Source organism: Telopea speciosissima, chromosome 3, assembly GCF_018873765.1.
Source record: "Telopea speciosissima isolate NSW1024214 ecotype Mountain lineage chromosome 3, Tspe_v1, whole genome shotgun sequence".
Lineage (NCBI taxonomy): Eukaryota > Viridiplantae > Streptophyta > Magnoliopsida > Proteales > Proteaceae > Telopea > Telopea speciosissima.
The window spans coordinates 21,371,149-21,393,609 of record NC_057918.1 but is presented as its reverse complement, the minus strand read 5'-3'; the positions used below and the strand labels follow the sequence as shown (position 1 = coordinate 21,393,609).

Genomic DNA, 22,461 nt, shown 5'->3' with positions numbered 1-22,461 from the left:
ATATTCCACCCGTGGACTCCAATTTTTCTTTCCTTATTAAAACTTCTTTATTCGACGATTTGATTTCTCATTCCCTCATTGGTGGGAAACTATACTCTGGCATCATGTAGTGATGATCCATCTCCCCATAGCCACAACACCAGGTTTGTTTGGCCAAGTTTTGGCCTGTCCAGCAATAACAAACTCGGATAAGACCTACCCGAGATTCGAATTGAACCACATAGCTGGCTTCAAACCTGTTTTTAATATCAAAATGAGTTATTATTTTTTACTACCTACCTACCTAGAATAAGTTCAATAAGGATATTCAATCATAAAACTAACCTTTTTTGGGTTGGGTGGAGACTAAAATCCAATGATAATTCGCTCAAAAATTAGGAGACGAGTTTAAGCTTTTCATATTTCAATTATGTGTTTGGTGGTCCCCACTCTAGGGTATAGGTGCTAATTGGTGTAAACTTATTATGACCTTATGGGATAAATAAATAAAGGGTAAAAGAAGCTTTAGGTGTATTTGATGGATACCTAACACTAGATAATATGAATTTCTGGTTAAAGTTTCAAAGACAACAACTTATGGTAACGGTTACTGTTTGGTATGGTAAATCCTATCATAAAAGATAAGAGTCGGTGTTCTCTGTGTGGGAGTGTGATCTCTGCACACGTGTGGGGGTCAATGAGAGCATACTTGTTTATATCATGGAGTGGGATTTCTACTTTCCATGAAAGACTTGGTTATCATTTCGCCCTTTTGTGTGTTGGGCATAAGTGATGGTATACTCTCTCACAAAGAACTTTTCTCCAAAAGATGATTACCAAAAGATAAAAAAAAAATCTATCATAAAATATGGAAATGAAAGTGACTGCAGATCCTAAGTAAGTATCCTAATGAGTTATTATGAGCTTGGTAGGGCCAAATTCCGATTATAAGCACCTGGTTTACGTTATCCTAGTATGTGGTTCATTAGTTCTAGAGTTTTTAACATATTAATAAAGGGAAAAAGAACACCACCTAGTCATGCAGCGCATATCGCCCTTGCACCTAGATACAGAGCTGTGCAAAATGATCACCACACCCCTGGTCATTTCCATTATTCCAGGGGGTGCAATGGTCATTATGCGCACCCCTGTGTCTAACCGCAGGACCGAGTGGCATTCTCTCTCCCATTAATAAAAAAATTTAAAAAAAAAGGCTACCTGGTCATGTCCTATGCCCAGAAATAGACATGCAAATTTACCATTCTACCCCCTATGAAATAAAAATTAAATTAAATTAAATTTAAAAAAAAAAAAAAAACTCATCCATATTGATGCTCGTGTATGCACTCTCATTGGCCCCCACGCTGGTGCAGAGGTGACACGACCAAGTAGCTATCTCTTGCCCATAAAATAATTAACAAACTCTTACAAGTGAGATTAGCCAATTGGGAAAATGTTAATATCCCAATCCTAGAGTTCCAAATCGTTGGCCCATTGTTTAACACAAGCTTAGGTCTGGTCCTAGAGAGTAGAAACTCCACAGACCTGCCCAGTTGGATCGGGATTATTCATACTGGTCGAACAATGGACCGGGTCTAACTTTATTCCCGATAAAATGTCCCAAAAAAAAAACCAAAAAAAGTTGTCTGCCCACTACTGGTCACAAGTCCACGGCAATAACTCACGTGGGAATTTGTAGCCTTTGGGGCAGTGACATGCTGGATCCCACGCATCTCCCACTAAATCTTTCTCCACTTTTTTTCCCGAGAATCTCCTTTTTCATCTCTTCGTTTACTGTTTTTCACTTGCTCGAATGTCCTGTAACGAATAACGATCGATAACTACAAAAACCGAATTCAGCTTCAACTTCAGATTCTTCTCTAAAGATGAGCTCCGAACCCTAAATCTCAGACCCCTTCTTGGAATCATTCTTTCTCTCATGGTTTCTTCTTGTTCTTCTTAGTTTGCAAATCAGATGCTTCTTTGAAGCTAGAGATTCAGCAGCAGATCAAGGTTCAAGTTCTGTTTCCTCTCTCTCTCTTCGGTACAATGCCTAAGAGTAATGGAGATTCAAACTCCAACGTATTCCCTTCTAGCGATCGAGTCTCCTCCAATTCTTCATCGGCAAATCGAGTCTTTGACTTGGGAAATTCAATTGACGGTGATTCGTTGGTTAAACGAAGGGGCGGAATTTTTAGTCGAAGTCGAGTTATGCTTGAATCACATACTTTGCCTCATCGTCGCAGTTGGTCGCTTTGGAGCTCAGATGCGAGAAGAATCGAGGTAGATGAGATAAAACCGAAGCTGGTTCAGGTCTCGAACTCTCCTTCGTCTTCTGCTTCTTCCCCATTTAATACATGTCCTGATAGAAGCACCCGTCGACATAGTAGCTCATTGGTATTTCGTTTGGTAAGTTGGAATTTGAGCTAGGATCGACTTCCGCAGTACCTGAGCTTTGTGCATTTGATGTTCTTCGTATAAGCTTTAAGCTTCTCTTTAATTCATTTATGGTTTTATGCTGCAGCTCATAGTCATTTTTATAGTGACTGTTTTATATGCAGTTTCTCTGCGAATCCAAATAGCAGAGCTCCAGGTACAGTCTGTACCTCTACAACCAATCCGTATTTTGAATTTGGATGGCATTTAAGGATTTGAGGAGCTAAGGGTACGGATCGTGTTTGACTTTGATTTGCCTTTAATTTTCTTGCAGGGAGAGATTAGTAGACTTTATACTGGGAACAGTGTTGTTGGTCTTGACGACATAAAAATTTTGCAGCCTGAAGTTAGTAGTTCATTTTCATATTTTGATAGTGGTGACGGTAGAACTGTTGCTTTGTATACCGTGGTGTTAATGCTCATGACACCATTCGTTTTGTTCAAATATATTGACCATCTTCCCCGACTAACTACAAGGAGGTCAAGGAATAGTGAGGAGGAGGTTCCCTTGAAGAAGAGAATTGCTTACAGGGTGGACGTGTTTTTCTCAGTCTATCCGTATGCAAAGTTGCTCGCTCTTCTTTTTGCGATTGTACTTCTTATTGGGTTTGGGGGATTGGCATTGTATGCTGTAGGTGATTGCAGCCTTTCTGATGCTCTTTGGCTTTCGTGGACTTTTGTTGCGGACTCGGGAAGTCATACGGATAGGGTTGGCATTGGTCCAAGGATTGTCTCTGTTTCAATAAGTTCTGGAGGTATGCTGATCTTTGCAATGATGCTCGGCCTTGTCTCTGATGCAATCTCAGCGAAGGTTGATTCACTGCGAAAGGGGAAAAGTGAAGTCATTGAGATGAACCATATATTAATCCTTGGATGGAGTGACAAGTTGGTAAATTAACCAATATTACTTTGGACTTGATGAACTATTTTCATATTGTAGATGACACTAAGTGATTTTCTGTTGTTGGTCTGGTTGATGCAAGATAAGAAAGAAACCTGAGAAAAAGAAAAAGAAGAAAAGGAAAATCATACTAGTGTTATGTCATCACTATTATTATCTGCATCGTTACAACTTCTTGAATCATGACAATTGTTCCTGACTGATACCATCACTGTTGCTATTTCCATAAAAAAAAAATCTGTTAAGAGCTGATCTTCACTAATCCACCAATCGGATGCTACTATGCGGAAATTCTCATTGGCCATATTTGGTTAGCTCAGAGGTACCAAAAAAAAAAAAAAAAGAAAAAAAAGAGTGGGTCCTCGCACACTTTCACCCTTTTTTTCTAATTTGTTTGTCATTTCTCATAAGGTTGAACAAAAGTACAAAACCAAGGAAAGCACATTGTGGTCAATCCGCTGTGCGTCTACAGAGAACTTTTTCCCCCCTTGATTCATCTGCACATTTCTTTCAATTCCTGGGCAACCCAACATAAACATAAAGGATTTACATAAATATAATTAATAAAAAAAATTTCACACAACAGAGAGGTGGGGGAAACTAGCAGGAGCTTTGGGCAGTTAGGTTTCCACCAACATGATTTAATTGCACTAGTCATTATTGTCCTTAATTTATTTCTTATTGCTTCTCATTTAACCCAATGATTTCCACATGTCATAGTTCCTGTGAAATTTATTTATTTATTTATTGCCCCTTCTGCTGACTTAGATTATCTTCCAGGGTTCACTTCTAAAGCAGCTTGCCATAGCGAACAAGAGCATAGGTGGTGGTGTAGTTGTAGTGCTTGCAGAAAGAGACAAGGAAGAAATGGAAACAGATATATCAAAGCTAGAATTCGATTTCATGGGGTCCTCTGTCATTTGCAGAAGTGGCAGTCCTCTCATTTTGGCCGACTTAAAAAAGGTATGCTGGAGCTAGGCATGGTTGTTAACATTCTTCTATCTTATATTGCTATGTTTCATTTTGACTTGATCAGTACAAAATTCTGACTTTCATGGACTATTCTTGGCTTATTTATAGGTTTCAGTTTCGAAGGCACGTGCCATCATCGTGTTGGCATCTGATGAAAATGCAGATCAGGTTGCATTTCCATTTGGTGTACCAACACTTCTGTGACTTTTCAGAAAGAATTTCTATCAACTTATAATTCTTATATATTTTTTTATAATTTTCTTGTTAGAGTGATGCACGTGCTTTGAGAGTTGTATTGAGCCTGACTGGAGTGAAGGAAGGTTTGAAGGGTCATATTGTTGTAGAGTTGAGTGATCTTGACAATGAACCTTTAGTAAAGCTTGTTGGAGGGGAACTCATTGAAACAGTTGTTGCACATGATGTGATTGGACGTCTGATGATCCAATGTGCTCTCCAACCTGGCCTTGCACAGGTTAGTTAAACGACTAGCTTCAATGGTAGATATCAGAAATGGTGGTTACTGATGGAGTTATAAAGTATATGTCAAGGTTGCATATTGTTCCTTGGCTGTATCATTCTCTTGCGTGCTTTTCATTTTCTCGTTTTCAGTTCCTGACCATGTTCATCCTTGTCTTACGATTATTTTTGTCGTTCCACTCAAATTTGAGGATTTCATCAAGGTAACAACTATGAAATTCTTAAAAAAAAAAAGAAAAGGCTTTCCCATTTTTTATCCTTTTGAGATTGTTCAAAGAAGTTAAGTATAACAGTTTTGAAGGTAATTGTACAAGTGTTGAATAGGAGCGTAAACAAACTCAAACTCAACTCAGCCCAGCCTTATCTCAAATTCCCACCTAAATGGGATCAGCTGCATGCATCCTTTTTCTCTAATCAGCTTTATTCATAGCCATAGTTGTTACTAGTCCTAAGCTATGAATGTCTTTCCTCATCACATCTAAAGTCATTTTAGGCCTACCATTGGCTCATTTAGCTCCTTGAATCTGAATTAAACCGCTCCTCTGTACTGGAGCATTCAAAGGCCTCCATTGCATGTCCTTGCCACCTCAAACAAATTTCTTGCACTTATCATGTATCAAAGGTACTCCTAAATTAGCTATAATTTTTTTATTTTATCTTATCTAGTTTTGTCACTCATCCATTTCAACATCCTCATCCGTATTTTATACATAACTTCATATATATTGCATCCTTGTCTTTTGGAATTTATGATGCACAAGATTTTAGTACCTATTTAGAGAGCGGGCCTTGGCGCAACAGTAAGGTTGCTCCATTATGACCTAGTGGTCGTGGTTTCGAGTCCGGAAGTAGCCTCTCCGCGAAGCAGGGGTAAGGCTGCATACATTATGCCCTCATCAGACCCTGCAGTGGCGGGAGCCTCGTGCACTGGGTGCGCCTTGTTTTTCGATTTTTAGTACCTATTTATAATAAAACATAATTTGTGTGTTTCTTAGATGTAGTCCAACTCAAGACCCATTGAGGATGGTGGATGAATTTTGTATGGATTACAGTGTAATCGAGTCATTTTTGTTATTGTTTGGCAATTCTGGGTGATTGATAACTTTATTCCTTCTGCACAGATATGGGAAGATATCTTAGGATTTGAGAATGCTGAGTTCTATATCAAAAGGTGGCCTCAGTTAGATGGTCTGCGATTTGAAGACGTACTGATTTCATTTGCCGATGCTGTACCTTGTGGAGTGAAGGTTGCTGCCCAGGGTGGCAAGATCATTTTAAATCCAAATGATGATTATGTTTTAGAAGAAGGAGATGAAGTCCTTGTTATAGCGGAAGATGATGATACTTATGAACCAGGCCCTTTACCAGATGTCAGTATTCCCTATCTTCATATATCACATGATGTTATTATTATTATTTTAATTTTTCAAATGATAAAGTTGTTTCATGCAATAATGCAATTTAAATTCAAGAAGCCCTGGCAATAATTGCATGCACACAGACATGCTTATGCATACAGACCTAGCCCAGTCTAACGAAAGTTATTACCGAAGATCAGGAGCACTCCATCCTAGGGGCTACATCTTTTGTCTTCTCATCGCAGTAGTTTGATTGCTGGGTGTGGGAGCATGCTTATAGGTTGCATGCGCCTTACTCAAATAGGGGCCTGTTGCTTTTCTTGTGTATTCCTGATGAACCAACATTTATATATAGATGTAGGAGGATTTATTTGGGAAGTAAGAAGCCCCTTCATCTGCAAAGAATTCTCGATGTGAAAAGACACAGCCAAAGGACTGATCTTTGACCAAAATCATTTGATTGTGCCTGCTCAAACTATTATTTTTTTTCAAGATACCTATGTTCTATTGTTCATAGTAAAATATATTAAATTGCAAAACTTGAGTCATCTTCTTTAGGCTAAAACAGTCAATATGTGTAGTTATGGCCATAGGACACAGTGGAATACTACTTTATTATACATTACTGTGTTATGTATTTCTACAACCTGGAGATCAGATTTAGAAAGACAAACAAACCGGACAGAATCACATTGATTAAATACTAGGGGAAACAATAAAACACATTTGATAGGAATAAAATATCTTGGTATCCAACACTCTGATGGGGCTGGAAATTAGATCGAGTAGGACTTATATCCTGCTGAATATGTGCTCCAGAATTCAGAACTATCCTGTGTTATGTGTTTCTACAACCTGGAGATCAGATTTAGAAGACAAACACACCGAACAGAATCACATTGATTATTCTAGGGGAAACAACAAAACAGAATTGATAGGAATAAAAAATCTTGGTATCCAACTCTCTGATGGGGCTGGAAATCAGATCGAGTAGGACTTATATCCTGCTGAATATGTGCTCCAGAATTCAGAATGATCCAATGGTTGGATCTGCAGAAACGGAATAAGGACAGAAACTAGTAACTATGAAGAATCAGAATATGGAAACTAACCAATAAAAGCAAAAACTCTTGATCCAATGATCAGATGAAATCCACTTCTGATCGAATGGTGCCCTGAAAGAGGTGAATCCTCAAAATATGAGTCCAATCTGATGGATGGATTGGCTGGAACTGCAGATCAACTCGGGAACCAGAATTGAAAAGAATTCGGGAATTGTAGGATGCTGTTAACTGTGCAGAAAACTGAAACAGAACTTGGTTAATTCACAAAAGGAAGATCAGCAGCAATAACAGAAGAGCCCAAGTCAGAAATCAAACCCAAGTTGCAGTTTCAAACCACCACAGGAATCAGTTGCTGGAACCTGAAGGAAGTAATGCAAGAAGAAAAGAGGGATATAACCTAGAATCATGGTTTAAAGTATTCTTCCGTCTCTGCCGATACTAACCGATACGTATCTTATTTTTCAGGTGCCGATACGATATGATACCTAAAAAAATTGGTATTAGTACATGTAAGAAACCGCATCTTTTATATGTAATCAAAAGCGTATCTTGCATCTCTCCAATATGATATAATACGTCCATTAAAATCACCCTTCCGATACGATACCCGATACCGATACTTCAAACCTTGCCTAGAATCACCACTAGATGATGCAGATTGATCATTGAATCTGCAAGTGATGGGCTCACTTAAGGATTTGAGGAAGAAGATTCTAATCTAAAGGCTAGATTTGGATTAGATCTGATCTCAGATCTAATGGCTGATATGGCTAGATCTGAATCTAGATCTAATAGCTAGAATAATGGAAGGAATAATCAGATCCAATTGTAAGATTGTAACAAGAATAGGGATCATAATAATATATGCAAAAAGGGGAAAAGAACGCTGCCTTGTTGTGTGGCTCCTGTGCCCAGACATAGGAGTGCTCAAAATTACCACCTAATCCCATCCATGTTGATGCCCCTGCATACGTTCTCATTGGCCCCCGCCCTAGTGCAGGGGCCAAGCGAGACCAGACAGTGATCTCTTACCCTATGCAAAATTATCAGATTTATTTTATGGATAAAACAACAAATAATTTGGAAATCGATGGGAATATCAAGGGAGAGAAAATAAGTGGTTGGTTGGGTGTTAGGAGAATAAAGATTCTATCCTAAAAAAATTGTATTTTGTGAGCATGAAAGAAAAAATAGGAAAGGAAGGTAAGGGATAAGAGAGAAAGAGGGAAGTGGTTAAGGGTGTCAAAACCAAACCGAACCTGAAACCGAGCCGAACCGAATTAATTTGGTTTGGTTTTGGTTGTGGTATATGGTATTTTAATTTGGTTCGGTTTCATGCCAAACCCATCGGTTTAAACCGAAACCGAACCAAATAAACCACTTAATCAAAAGCCATATATCTTTTAAATTTTTTGGTAACCATATCTAACCAAATGATTTTAAATATTCCACTTTCCTATGTTTTCTTTTTCATATTCCACTTTTCATGGGCAAAATAAAAACCCTTTAAATTTTCTTTGTATTTTTGGTAACCATCTAACAGAATGACTTTTCATATTCCACTTTCCAGGTTTTCTCTATTTCCCTTTCTCAGTTTCTCAGTTTCGCTTTTCAACTCTTCAAGTGTGCAACCGAATTAGAATCGTAACCCAAAATCGAGTTTGTGGTCCCAGAACCGACTCAGTTTTTGGTTCGGTTTCGGGTCACACCCTCAAGTCATGGAACTGGACTGAAACCAAACCGATTGACACCCTTAGAAGTGGTCGATGGGGGACTGATGAGAGGGAAGAGAATTTATTTCCCAGAAAATATATAGGATCTGAAACTGAAAAGGGACACTATCGACTAAAAGGGGAAAAAATAGAAGAAAAATAAGGAGATGAAAGGTAGGGAGGAACCATTACCATGGGGTTGAGAGGAGAGATGACATGGTGCGAATTGAGGAAAGAGAGTTACCGCAAAGCGACTATTTTAGATATCTAGGGTCAATCATAAATAAAGATGGTGACACAGAAGATGATGTTTCACAGAGAATCAAAGTGGGATGGATGAAGTGGAGAGGTGGTCTGGAGTGTTGTGTGACCGACTTATTTCCTTAAAGCTTAAAGGAAAATTCTATAGGACTGTTGTTCGACTGGCTATGATGTATGGGGCAGAATGTTGGGCGGTGAAGAAGTGTCATATTGAGAAGCTATGTGTAGCTAAGACGAGGATGTTAAAATGGATGTGCGGAAAAACTAGGAAGGATAATGTATGGAATGAACGTATTAGAGCTGACTTGGGAGTTGCTCTGATCAATGACAAGCTCCGAGAGAGTCGTTTGAGGTGGTATGGTCATATTCAACAGAGGCCTATAGGAGAAGTTATGAGGAAGGACATGCTTAGTCTAGGTCTTGTAACAAGTATGACCTCGGATAGAGCCTATTGGAGGGCAAGGATCCATGTAGCAGACCCCATTTAGTTGAGAGTCTCCTAAGTTGCTGGGTTGTGCCTCTTTCCTCTTACTTTCACATTTTATCTTTCTTTTCTGTATTTATTTTCATTTTTTTCTTTTGTCATCTTCCAGTTTTCATTTCTCATCTCATTTCCCATCCCCTCTTCCCTTCTCTTCATCCCCCGCCCCTTTTTTTAGACAGTTGTTTTCCCTACTTTGTTTTGTTTGGATCCATGTAGCCGACCCCATTAAGTTGGGATAAGGCTGAGTTTGTTGTTGAGAGGAGAGATGAGAGAGAAAAGAACAAGAGAAAGAATAAGGAAGAAAAGAAGTGCAACCCGTTGGGGAGAGGAAGGAGGGTGACAAGAAATAAGGGGGAGATAGAGAAAGCTTCAACCATTAATGGCAACAACCAAATAAATTTGTTCCATTCCAAATCGTTGGGGGTGGTGATTACACTCCTTATTTATAGAAACTGAAATAAACTCCTGTAATGACTCAACTACTTAGACTTCAGCTAATTAGGTTGAGCTATTCTTCCCGAAAATCTGGAAATTCTTAGCATTCCCCTTCGCCCCAAGACCAACATTGTTGATGAAAGCAAGTCTTGAAGACCAGAAATGACAGTCCAGTGGTCCCCGTCTGGATGTTGCTCCAATGAAGCTTAGGTGAAACTAAGCGGAGGTCCAAACCGGGGAAAGAGAGTGACAAGAAGTAAGGGGGAGAGAGACCAAAACCAAAGGGAGATAGAGATAGATAAAGTTTCAGCCATAAATGGCAACAACCTAATAAATTCATACCATTCCAAACCGTTAGGGGAGGGTTTTGGGTTTTGATTACATTCCTTATTTATAGAAACTGAAACAAAAACTCCTGTAACAACTCAACTACTAAGACTTCAGCTAATTAGGACTCTAATTTTCTTAAACCATAGATCAAGAACTCGTCTCGAGTACAGGTTTCAACCTGGCGAAAAAGCTAGTTGGGTCGAGATCTTGACGAATTGGGTTTTTTTTTTTTGTTTTTTTTTGAACTTGATGGCTGGTTTCGATGGGTTTTAGACCCAGTTTGGTCATGAAAGTTGGTATATAGTATATTTTGGGCCATTTACACAATGGCACTGTCAGATTTTGAAAAATCAAATTCCAAATAGAAGTTTCACTTAGTGGGAAACCAAGATAAACACTTATTTATGCCTAATATCATTTAAGTACTTAAGATATTATTCATAAATATGCAAACACCCCCCTATTTGAATCCAATAAAAATAGTTAAAAAATCAAATTCCAAAAGGAAAAAAAGTCAACCCCCCAGTTCAAGAACAAAAACTGGATTTCGACAGTAGGTGCAATTTTCAACTTTCTAATGCTGGGGTTTTTCTCAAATCTAAAAATTCTATAAATCTTAATATGGTAAAACATTGCTAAAAACCAAAAGTGCGGTAAAATATTCATTTGTTTTGATGTCCAAAAAATGTTTTCATCCAAAGTGATTTTGACAATGTTGTAATATGGGTTCAAGGGTATATTTGTCCTTGTACTCATTCCAGAATATTCTTCTTTTTATTATAAATATAGATGGTTGTAGTCATTCTGACTCAAGCCAGTATTCACGGAATTCAACATGGTATCAGAGCCAAAGATATTCCGGGGATATGGAAATTAAAATTTTTTTCCTTTTTTTCTTTTTTCTCTCTCTTTTTCTTCTTCGTGATTCTGCCCTAATGACAGCCACCACCGCCAATATCCTCCACCACCGCCAATCTCCTCCAGCCCTTTCCCACCTTCCGCCAGCCACAGCAGGCCACCCCACCACCTTCCGCCACTTCTCCCAAGCCTGCAGGCCTCTCGCCTCTCTTTCTCGCGAGAGGTCCCCCCCCCCCTTTTGCCGTATTTTTCCTCGGTCATGCCCGATTCTTGGGTAATTGACTCGGGGGCAACCGACCATATGACAAGTTCCTCATCTATTTTTTTCACATATTTTCCCCTTTCTGGCCATAATAAGTTTCATGATGCTGATGGGTCTCTTTCTCCTATCTCGGGAAAGGGATCTGTGCAGTGCACTTCTTCTCTTAGCCTTTCATCTGTGTTACATGCTCCGAAGTTTACTACTAATTTGCTTTCCATTAGTAGCCTAACTAAGGATTTAAACTGCAAAGTAACATTTTTTCCAACCCATTGTTTGTTTCAGGACTTGGCAACGGACAGTACGATTGCATGTGGTAAAGTGGTTGGTGGTATGTACGTACTTGATAGTTCCCGTGCAGCTTTGACATTTCAGCCGGCATCTTCTGATTTTGATTCTGCAATATTTGAGTTGAATAATTGGCATCGTCGTTTGGGCCATCCTCCGATTGGAGTTTTATCTGATTTATTTCCTAGTCTAGTGAAACGGTGTAATAAACATAATTTTTCTTGTAATGCTTGCACTTTGGCAAAGCAAACTAGAAGCATTTTTCCTATTTTTTGATAATCAAAGCACTATGCCTTTTGGTTTGATACATTCTGATGTGTGGGGCCCTGCCAAATGTGTTTCTACTTCTGGGTTTAGATGGTTCGTAATTTTCATTGACTGTTTTAGCCGGACAACTTGGGTGTATTTGATGCATAGTAAAAGTGACGTCTCCACTTGTTTCACTCTATTCCATAAAATGGTCCAGACCCAATTCGATGCCTAGGTGAAGATTCTCCGATCAGATAATGGAAAAGAGTATATGGATGGTGCCTTTCGATCCTATTTGGACAGCCATGGAATTATACAGCAGATTTCTTGTGTTGACACTCCTGCTCAGAATGGAGTGACTGAACGTAAGAACAGACATCTATTGGAGGTTGCTAGTTCTCTTATGTTTACTATGGTTGTTCCTCCTCACTTCTGAGGTGATGTTGTGCTTACAGCTACCTATCTTATCAATCGGCTTCCTTCCCTAGTCTTAGGTAGCCGCTGTCCCTTGGACATGTTGTTTGGGAAATTCACTTTTGTTGTGCCTCCAAAGATCTTTGGCTGTGTCGTGTTTGCCAGGAATCACCATGTACACAGAAAGTTTGATCCCAAAGGACTGCGGTGCGTCTTTCTCGATTACTCAGCTACCCAGAAAGGCTATAAATGCTATCATCCTCCTACACGGAAAGTAATTGTCACTATGGATGTAGTATTCCGGGAGTCTGAGGCATATTTCAAACAACAGGTACCTCTGCAAGGGGAGATTCTAAGTGGTGAAGAGGTCCCGCTGATTGCTCCTCTAAACATTGAGATACCTACTATAGAGGATGTTTCTGTTGAACTAGAAGATGGAGTTACAAGTCAAGAACAAGAAGTGGGACAGACTGAGCAACAACAACAGGTCCAGGGGGAGAATAATGTGAAGACTTACACTCGAGGAACTGATTTTCCTCTAGATGGCCCTCGGTACAAAGAGACCACCACCACCACCGACACTACACAATCGGCACCTGTTCCTACTCCAAGTCTTGCTCCGAGTCATATTTCTAGTAAGCCTCCTCTTGATCCTAGTCTTGATATACCCATTGTTATTCGGAAACCAAAAAGGAGTTGTACTCAACATCTTATTTCCAACTTTGTGTCATACAACTCTCTAACTCCTGCTTTCCATGCCTTTGTATCTTCTTTATCCTCTGTTTCCATCCCTAACAATTGGCAAGAAGCAATAGCCGAACAGAAATAGAAGGATGCGATGAATGAAGAGATGCTTGCCCTTGAGAAAAATCAGACTTGGGATTTGGTGAGTCCTCCACTAGGGAAGAAACCTTTTGGTTGTAAATGGGTCTTTGTTGTGAAGCACAAGGCTGATGGCTCAGTGGAAAGATACAAAGCAAGACTAGTAGCCAAAGAGTTTACTCAAACCCAAGGTATTGACTATCAAGAGACCTTTGCTCCAACAACTTGATGTGAAGAATGCCTTCCTACATGGAGACTTGGAAGAAGATGTTTACATGGAGATTTCTCCTGGATTTACCTCTTCAGAGACTCAGGGAAAGGTGTGTAAGTTGAAGAAGGCTCTGTATGGCCTGAAACAATCACCAAGGGCTTGGTTTGGCCGATTCCATAAGGCAATGGTTGCTTATGGCTATAAGCAGATCAATGCTGATCATACATTGTTTGTCAAAAGGATGAGACAGCAGTTTACAATTTTGATTGTCTATGTTGATGACATAATGATCACGAGCAGTGATGCACAGGAGATCCAGAAGCTGAAGACTTATTTGGGCACTGAATTTGAAGTTAAAGACTTGGGCAGATTAAGGTATTTCTTAGGGATTGAGGTTGCCTATTCAGCTAAGGGCATATCTCTCTTCCAAAGAAAATATACCCTAGATTTATTGAGTGAAACAGGGATGCATGGGTGTAAACCAGTAGATACCCCTCTTGAGCCCAACACACATTTGAAGAGTAAGGAAGGTGATCCAGTGGACAAGGATAGCTATCAGAGGTCAGTTGGCCGATTGATATACCTCTCACATACCCGACCAGATATCACATTTGTTGTGAGTGTTGTCAGTCAACACATGCATGATCCTCACTCTTCTTACTTGGAAGCAGCATACAGAATACTCCGTTATCTCAAGTCCTGTCCTGGAAAGGGAGTCCTGTATTCTCCACATAACCATCTCCAAATAGAAGCATACACTGATGCAGATTGGGCTGGCAGTCCTAATGATAGGAAGTCAACATCCGGGTATTGCACATTTGTTGGAGGAAACCTAACTACTTGGAGAAGCAAAAAACAAGCTGTTGTAGCTCGATCTAGTGCTGAAGCTGGATTTCGAGCTATGGCACAGGGTATTTGTGAACTTCTCTGGCTCGAGGGACTCCTTCAAGATTTGGGGATGAATGCTGATTTTCCAATGCGGCTCTACTGTGACAGCAAGTCAGCAATCAGCATTGCTCACAACCCGATCCAACATGATCGTACCAAACATGTTGAGATTGACCGGCACTTTATCAAAGAGAAATTTGAACAGAGAATTATTTGTATTCCGTTTATTCAGTCTAGTGACCAGCTGGCTGATATCCTTACCAAAGGAATCAGTCATAAGTTTATTTTTCCTATAGTTAGCAAGTTGGGCATGTTTGATATGTATGCGCCAACTTAAGGGGGAGTGTTGTAATATGGGTCAAGGGTAGAATTGTCCTAAGGGTATATTTATCCTTGTACTCATTCCAGAATGTTCTTCTCTTTATTATAAATAATGATGGCTGTAGTCACTCTGACTCAAGCCAGTATTCACGGAATTCAACAGACAACATTCACGCACACCAAATTAAGTTTGACTGGTACATAACTCCTTTAATATAAATCTGGTTTAAGCAATCTTGGACAGCTTTTTGCATTCCCGACCACCATTATCAATGGACAGTGATGCCCTTTGGACTGAAGGTTTCTCCTTCTATTTTCTAGTGGTCTATGATGAAGATTTTTTCTCCTCTGCAAACCAATGTGTTGATCTACATCGATGATATCCTTCTTTTCTCCAAGACACAAACAGAGCATGAAAAGCTTCTTCATCAGTTTGCCCAAATATGTGAACAATACAGTGTCATGCTCTCTCCAAAGAAACTACAGATTGGAGTCTCTACAATTGATTTTCTTGGTGTCACCATTCTTGATGGTAAATATGAGTTACAAGCACACGTTGGTCAATCTCTGCTCCAGTTTTCAGATGGTCCCCTATCCACCAAGCAGCTTCAGTAGTTTCTAGGGATAGTCAACTATGAATTTGTCCCTAACTGGATCCAGTACGTAGGACCTCTCCATTCTCTCCTCAAGAAGAATGCTCCTCCATGGTCCTTTGACCACACTCAAACAGTCAAAGCCCTCAAAGTTATTGCACTCAGACTCTCTCCTCTTCAGATTCCCTCCATGGAATTCTAGACCTCCGAACAGATGCTAGGGACCTCTATTGGGCAGCAGTTCTCCTTGAAGAACAAAATGATACTCGCTATGTTTGTGCATATCATAGTGGATCATTCAAGCCCTCTGAACAACACTATCATTCTACTTTCAAAGAAATTTTAGCAGTTAAGGGAGGTATTGAGAAGTTTCAGTTTCACCTTATTGGTCACACCTTTCACAGTTAAACATATCAAAGGCAAGCAAAATGTGTTAGCTGATTTTTTATCGCGGCCAACCAATCATCTGATCCTCCTTCACAACAATCCCTCATCCCTCTTTGTTTTCCTCTCACCCCAGGAGCCTCCTCATCTTCCCCCGAAGGACCTCCATTCCCCTTTCTACCCGACCTCCCCCCAAAGATCCTTAGTGATATCACTGGAAGGACTCTTCACAGTTTCAGCCCGACACCTACAAAAATCTTCTCCCCATCTTGGTTTACAAATATGGCCTCCAATATGACTAGCTTGTGTGTCATCCTGATTACCCCTACCTTACTCTCTTTACCATAGATAAATTCTATATCTTTGATAAAGAGTTTTTAGTCTTCTTCTGGCTCCTCTTGGTTGTTTTCAAAATAGCCATTTGTTTTCCCTACCATATGCTTCATCACTATCTCTACTGCCAACAACAAAATCTCATATTCCCCCCCAATCAGCATTGTTTTGCTAAATTTCTCCTTCTTTTGATTCAATCCGAAACTGGCTCCATCGCCTCGGACACCTCTCAGATGACCAAGTGTATGTCACCTTATGTTTCATTGACCCCCACTCCCTTTCCTGCATTGTCATCTCATCCTCCCAGATCAGTCCCCATCACCTGTAATCCCATTTACCAGCTCCACAGTCTTGCTGCTTATGATCCTTTTGAAAGACGAAAAGAGATACCAGATCAATGGAAACAGTTCATGCTCATCATGTGTGCACAAAATAATGTTGATCCAGCTAGTCTGCCACTTGTGGTCCAACACCATATTCTGAACACCACTGATACTGCGTGGGACCACTCAGTCAGGTTGCAGCATCCTTTAATTAGCATAATAATAGAGAACCATGTGGAATTTATGGTAAATCAGTATGAATCTGAAGGATGGCTTCACCGTTCGGATAGTGACAATGGTACTGACTAAATGCGATATGCAATAATGTGTATGTACAATTGTATATGTGTAATGTGTCAATGTGTCAATGTGTCATGCTTTAGTCTGTATAAAGCTATTATGCTTTTACTTTGTTGGATTTGTGAGTATGTAACATCCGTGGATTTAAGAGTTTGTCAAGTCCGTGGATTCTTCAGCTTGTTAACTTGTTAAGTCCGCCTGTACTTCAAAGTGCTTGAAGTCCATGTAATGCCTATAAAAGGCTTGTAATGTAATGTTTGAATCATCTTGAAGCAATATAAGACTTCAAGTATCTCACTGGTATAGCTCCAAAATGAAGATGAGTGTAAACCTGAACAATCCATTGCCGAATGGCATCAACTGGTAACTCCAAGGTGAAAAGCTGTTCTTTCTCAGTAGCCAGAATCTGGTATTGATCAAATTTTGAAGCTTGTACATATTCCTTTGGGAGCCGGAGTGTTTTTGGGGGACAGGACTGCCAGTCATATAGGCTCCATCTTGTAACTTGTAAGTAATATAAAAAATATTTTAAGAAGAAAGACCTATTGCATAACAGAAATTACTGGCATCATTGTAGTTGAAAAGTGAGATAAAATATTTCCTAGTCATATCCCCACAAAAATCTAAGTAACCATAAGTTTTTTGTTAGACAATCATTGTTGGTATTAGCTGGAAAATTTCCACTTTGCTGTTGTTTCTACTTTACATTACCATACATCAAAACAGATGGAACTTTAGTTTGTTGCCTTTTTCCCCCTGCTTGTCTACTAGAAAAGAGGACCAAAGTATGTTCTTTATGTTTCATGGTCTTATGAAAAACGTTTCAGATTCACTCATCTATAAGTCTACCTATTATCATCTCACTCCATGTTCTTGCTGCAGATACACAGGGGCTTTTTCCCTAACATGTTCTGCCCTCCAAAATTTCCAGAGAAGATACTATTTTGTGGCTGGCGCCGTGACATTCATGATATGATTATGGTAATTTGATTGCAAAAAATTTAGATCCTTATATGTAAGTCTGCAATAAATTTTTGGTGCACAACGAATAATTATCTTTCAAACTATAGTTTCCTTCTAGTTATGATATTTTCCTGCTTCCTAATGTGATGGTAGTTTGCCACTTTTCTACACGGTGCCTTTTTTAAAGCATTTTAGTTTAACATCTTAAATTTTCCACTTGTTATTAATGCTTGGAGCTGGTGTTGCTTTCATCGTCATCAGCATCATTCTCATCGTTAATGTATTATTTTCAGAAAGTTGAGGATGTTGCAGCTAAGGCTCTGTTTGTTTTGATGTAAAATGAGTGGAAATTTACGAAAGAAAGTAAAATATCTAATTGTAGAATGTGTATCTTAGAAAGTAAGACAAAACATAAAGTTTTACAGAAGAGCCCACTGTCTTATGTCCAATTTCTATAAGAATATGCACGAGGTTCCCGCAACTGTGGGGTCTGGGGAAGGTCATAATGTGTGCAGTCTTACCCCTGCTTTCACAGAGAGGCTGTTTCCAGACTCAAACCTGTGACCACTTGGTCACAATGGAGGAACCTTACCCTTGCACCAAGGCCCACCCTCTTCTATAAGATAATATAGGGGTAGTAATTTACTCTTTATTTCACTTCCTGGCATTTGACATCAAAATGAATGGAGCCCAAGGGAAATGGCATTTGGTTGAATTGTTAAAAAGATGATTTCCTATGATCCGACAGAAAATTTTACCCTAGCTAGTGTTGAAATTTGGGATAAGATCTGTTAGCCAGCCCAAGTAATTAGGATGAGGTTTAGTTGAGTAGTAATTAATTGTGGAAACTGCTTAATTGTGGAGGCTTGGTTGTATCTTGTGTTGTAAGTAAGCTTCCAAGCAATTAAGAATTTACCAACTTGCAAAGTTGTTAAACTTGGTTTATGTATGCCATGACCTGGGGCGGGAACCTTAACCTTCTTACCTGCTTCAGAAGAAAGTGAAAGAAAAAATGCAACTTCTTTATTTGCGGGTTCCGTTATTTGGTTTACTACATAAATTTTCATACCTTTTTTTTCTTTGGGGGGGGAAGGGTTTGTCTTTGCATTAATATCTGTGTTGAAGCACTTCAGACACTGAAGTATTCTTGATTATATGGTCTGGTAGAATTTCAGTTTTCTGAATATATGATTTTTTGTTTTTTAGGTCCTAGAGGCATTCTTGGCTCCAGGTTCAGAACTATGGATGTTTAATGAGGTTCCAGAGAAGGAAAGAGAGAGCAAACTGACTGATGGTGGGCTTGATCTTAAAGGATTGGTGAACATAAAGCTTGTACACAGGGAAGGAAATGCTGTCATCCGGCGACATTTAGAGAATCTTCCGGTAGAGACTTTTGATTCTGTGAGTATGCATTGCCTCTTGTAGAAGATGGTGAAGTTTTGTTCCCTCATGTTGTTTTAACTCCTTATTTCCATGTTATGTTGTTCTTTGGTTTTAATGGCCAACTTTACTAGGTTACTATTTTCGTAAATTTGTATTATTCTGTATTTAGTGATTAACAATTTACTTTTTGCAGTAAATCATGGTTAACTTTTTAGTACGTATTTCCAGGTTTCTATATATACTTATATAGTAATTCTAATTCTACAACATTTAGTAAGGTACTATAGATTTCTGCTTCTTCTTTTCTTTCTTTTTTTTTGGGGGGGGGGGGTGGTTGGGGGGTGGGGGAAGGGGGTCAAGGGGTGTGGAATATCTTAAAGACTCTTAGTTGTTTTGGCATGAAATATATTAAGAAAATTTCACAAACTCTTGCATTTTTCTATTAAATGTATCTCCAGCAATTGAATACTAACCCTAAGCAGACAGATTTTAATTCTTGCAGATGAATCTCTGGAGGACTCAATTGCGCAATCTGACTCACGGTCTCTGTCTACTCTTCTTCTGATCCGTGATATTCAGGTAATTCTATATTGTTCAACGTTGATCTAATTCAGGAATTTTTTTTGTGATTTTGTGTTCTTATAAATTTCTTACTAGAAAATCATTTACATTATAGTTTCAAACTTTTTTTGGTGGGTATAATTTCAACTTCATAGCCTTGAGCATTTCTTTTAATAAAGATGTAAATGTGCTTAGCATTAGCAGCTTGTTGACTTGCAAACATGAAGCTAACCCTATTTGTTATTCTGCAAGCTGTCGACTAAATACAAAAATCTTAGAATTTGCTCCCCACAACATAAATCAGGAATATGAATTTAGGTGATTTTGCAGTTATTTGCTGCATTTTGGACAAAAAATGAAAGTGGATGATAAGGAACATAGATATTCTAATGATCACCCCTCCAAAAATGGGGATTTTTAGACAACAAAAAAAGGTGGGGTGGAAGTGGAAATTTTTGACTTCCACATCCACCATCATTTGCTTGCTCTATACACAATTAATCCTGGCAGATAAATCTCTAGGTATTGATAATCTGTTTCAAATATTTCCCTTATCACTGCTAATTGCCTACTTCTTTTCATGGGTTCAGTCCAAGCGTCTTCCACATCGAGTTGCAAAACGACCTCCTCTGCGTCATTCTGGATTCTCTTACAGCTCTTGGATCTGCGAAATGCAGCAAGCCTCAGACACATCAATAATTATTAGTGAGATCCTGGATTCAAGGACTAGAAACCTGGTATCCGTCTCGAGAATAAGTGATTATGTGTTGTCGAATGAACTAGTGAGTATGGCACTAGCGATGGTTGCTGAAGACAAGCAAATCAATCGGGTACTCGAGGAACTCTTTTCTGCGAAGGTACTTCATATCCATGTGCAAACTTCTTTCTAGTTATGGATTTACTGAATTGATAATGCATTTTGAGAGAGGACATAACCCTGAGTTAGTTAGACCCACCCAAATTCCCTGGGCAATCACAACCACTGCAGACTTGAGCAAAAGGGACAAACAAGAAATGAAAAGGAATTTGGAAAGTAAAAGAAAAAAGAATACAAAGAAGAACAAATTGTTTACTACTTCATGATTATTCTACCGAGAAAATTTTACCTACACCATGCTGGTGGAAGTTGGTACTTTACATATGCCAATGAAATGATGACCGTGTCCAAATTAACCTGCAACTAGTTATTTTATAAGTGTTCATGTTGGTGTTTTAGGGTATTTAGCTTCAGGGATAATTGCAACATAGTTAAAACCTGGATGGACCAGCTGGGTCAAGAAAGGTTCTACTTGAACTGGTTGGCTTCTGGTTTCCAGTTTTTGTGGTTTCATTATCAATACTTATGAAAATGGTGGTAAAGGTAAATCAGGAACACCTCAACTGTGGCCCATTATGGTGTCTGGGACATGGACACCACTTTCTTCTTCAAGATGAAATATAATAATCACATATTAATGTTTCTATGCCTCTTTTTTTTTTGTGGGGGGGGGGGGGTGGAGGGAATGTAGATGACAGCACTTACCCTGCCATTGGTAAGCGTTCTGCCAATGTCACAGCAATTAGCAACAAATTTTATGCTATCTGAACCAGTTGCAACGATACATAAAATTTTGGTAATAGAAGATGTAATACATTTCTATTTCCTAGAAGTCTGGTCAACTTCTAAACTTAGTCTCATGTTTGTTTTTTTAACGGATGGATCATCTGAAAGGACATGAAAAGAAACGATCTTGCCAAACTGTTTATAGTTTAAAAAAGTTAATGCAAGTAGCCCTTTAATTTCCTGGGTTTATTTATTGCTTCATTTTCCCTGACATGCTACGCAGAAGCCGAACTTTAAAATATTTGTGGGAACTGTTCACCATGCCTTGATTTGGAAAAGAACAAAAAATGGAAAAAGGCCCACTCCTCCCCACCTGAACTCCATTAGGTTCTTTCCCGTGTGAGATGTCTGAGGATTCTCTGATTTTTCAAGAAAGAAGAGGGGCTCCTATTGCTTTATCATTTAGGTGATTTGTCCTAGAGTGAAACATATTTACAAAACTTGTATTTGATGTATTAATGGTTTTTCTGCACAGGGGAGCGAGATGTTTATCAGGCCAGCAGAATTTTATCTCTTTGAGCAAGAAGAGTTGTGCTTCTATGATATAATGAAGAGAGGTCGACAAAAGCAGGAGATCGTGATTGGTTATCGCCTAGCAACAGAAGAATGTGCCTTTATCAATCCTTCGCACAAAGAAAAACCACGAAAATGGTCCCTTGAAGATGTTTTTGTTGTCATCTCTCTGGGAGAATGAAGAAGATTGCAATATATTGGCTCCAACATCCGATTTTTCCTTGAAATGGTAGCTTTAGAGTCATTGATTTTGCTAACCATTCTACCACTTCTACTTCTTGTAGCCTGCATCTCTGCTACTGTTCAACCTTTTCTTGGTACCCGGGTGTGGGTAAAATATAGTTTAAATTATTACCTGGAATGGAGTACTAGGTGTTGAATGAAGATCTGTGAGCAACCTCCACAATTGATTAATAAATATAATTGTTGCAGCTATAGAAACAAAAACTTTTGAATGGAAGTTGTACCTAGGCCTTCTTTGGTACCTATCCCAGTACCTGGGTACAAAGGATAATGTGTCCTCTCCTTTTGTATGAACCGAAAAATATTTATTGAAAATTCAATTTTAATTATGAAATTTATTTTTATTTGGGAGTAGTTTTCAAATTGTACAAGGAGTTGGGCATTTTAGATTGAGGAAAATAATCCAACCACATGAAGATGATGGTGGTCATGGTTAAAAGACCCAATTTTTTTTTTCCCTTCAAGACAATTCCTTTGAATTGTTTTATGCTAAAATAAATGCAGGGGATCTATGCTCTTTGGTCTATCATGATTTTGAGGAAT

The 22,461-nt window shown here is 39.0% G+C and overlaps 1 protein-coding gene across 4 annotated transcripts; it reads left to right on the top strand.

Annotated features, from left to right (window-relative positions):
- The first annotated feature begins 1,907 nt into the window (after positions 1–1,907).
- LOC122657078 (probable ion channel SYM8) lies at positions 1,908–22,084 on the top strand. 4 transcript variants are annotated; one of them, XM_043851840.1, is made up of 12 exons: positions 1,913–2,388; positions 2,504–2,572; positions 2,690–3,304; positions 4,097–4,279; positions 4,397–4,456; positions 4,557–4,760; positions 5,887–6,135; positions 17,535–17,633; positions 18,822–19,016; positions 19,485–19,577; positions 20,150–20,416; positions 21,638–22,084. In XM_043851840.1, exons 1-12 carry the CDS (start codon positions 2,029–2,031, stop codon positions 21,854–21,856), a joined length of 2,613 nt encoding a protein of 870 aa, XP_043707775.1. In that variant the 5' UTR covers positions 1,913–2,028; the 3' UTR covers positions 21,857–22,084. The 4 variants fall into 4 exon arrangements, 3 of the variants coding, with proteins under 3 accessions (XP_043707777.1, XP_043707776.1, XP_043707775.1); XR_006332210.1 differs by lacking the exon at positions 21,638–22,084 and having other exon boundaries at positions 1,908–2,388; positions 19,481–19,577; positions 20,150–20,221; XM_043851842.1 differs by lacking the exon at positions 21,638–22,084 and having other exon boundaries at positions 1,909–2,388; positions 19,501–19,577; positions 20,150–20,283.
- The last annotated feature ends 377 nt before the right edge of the window (positions 22,085–22,461 follow it).

Bases quoted from the DNA above. Each gene is read 5' to 3' on its own strand.
- LOC122657078 (XM_043851840.1), top strand. From the start codon at position 2,029: ATGCCTAAGAGTAATGGAGATTCAAACTCCAACGTATTCCCTTCTAGC. The intron at 17,634-18,821 runs GTAATTTGATTG...TTTGTTTTTTAG, and splicing joins ACATTCATGATATGATTATG to GTCCTAGAGGCATTCTTGGC. The intron at 20,417-21,637 runs GTACTTCATATC...TTTTCTGCACAG, and splicing joins AGGAACTCTTTTCTGCGAAG to GGGAGCGAGATGTTTATCAG.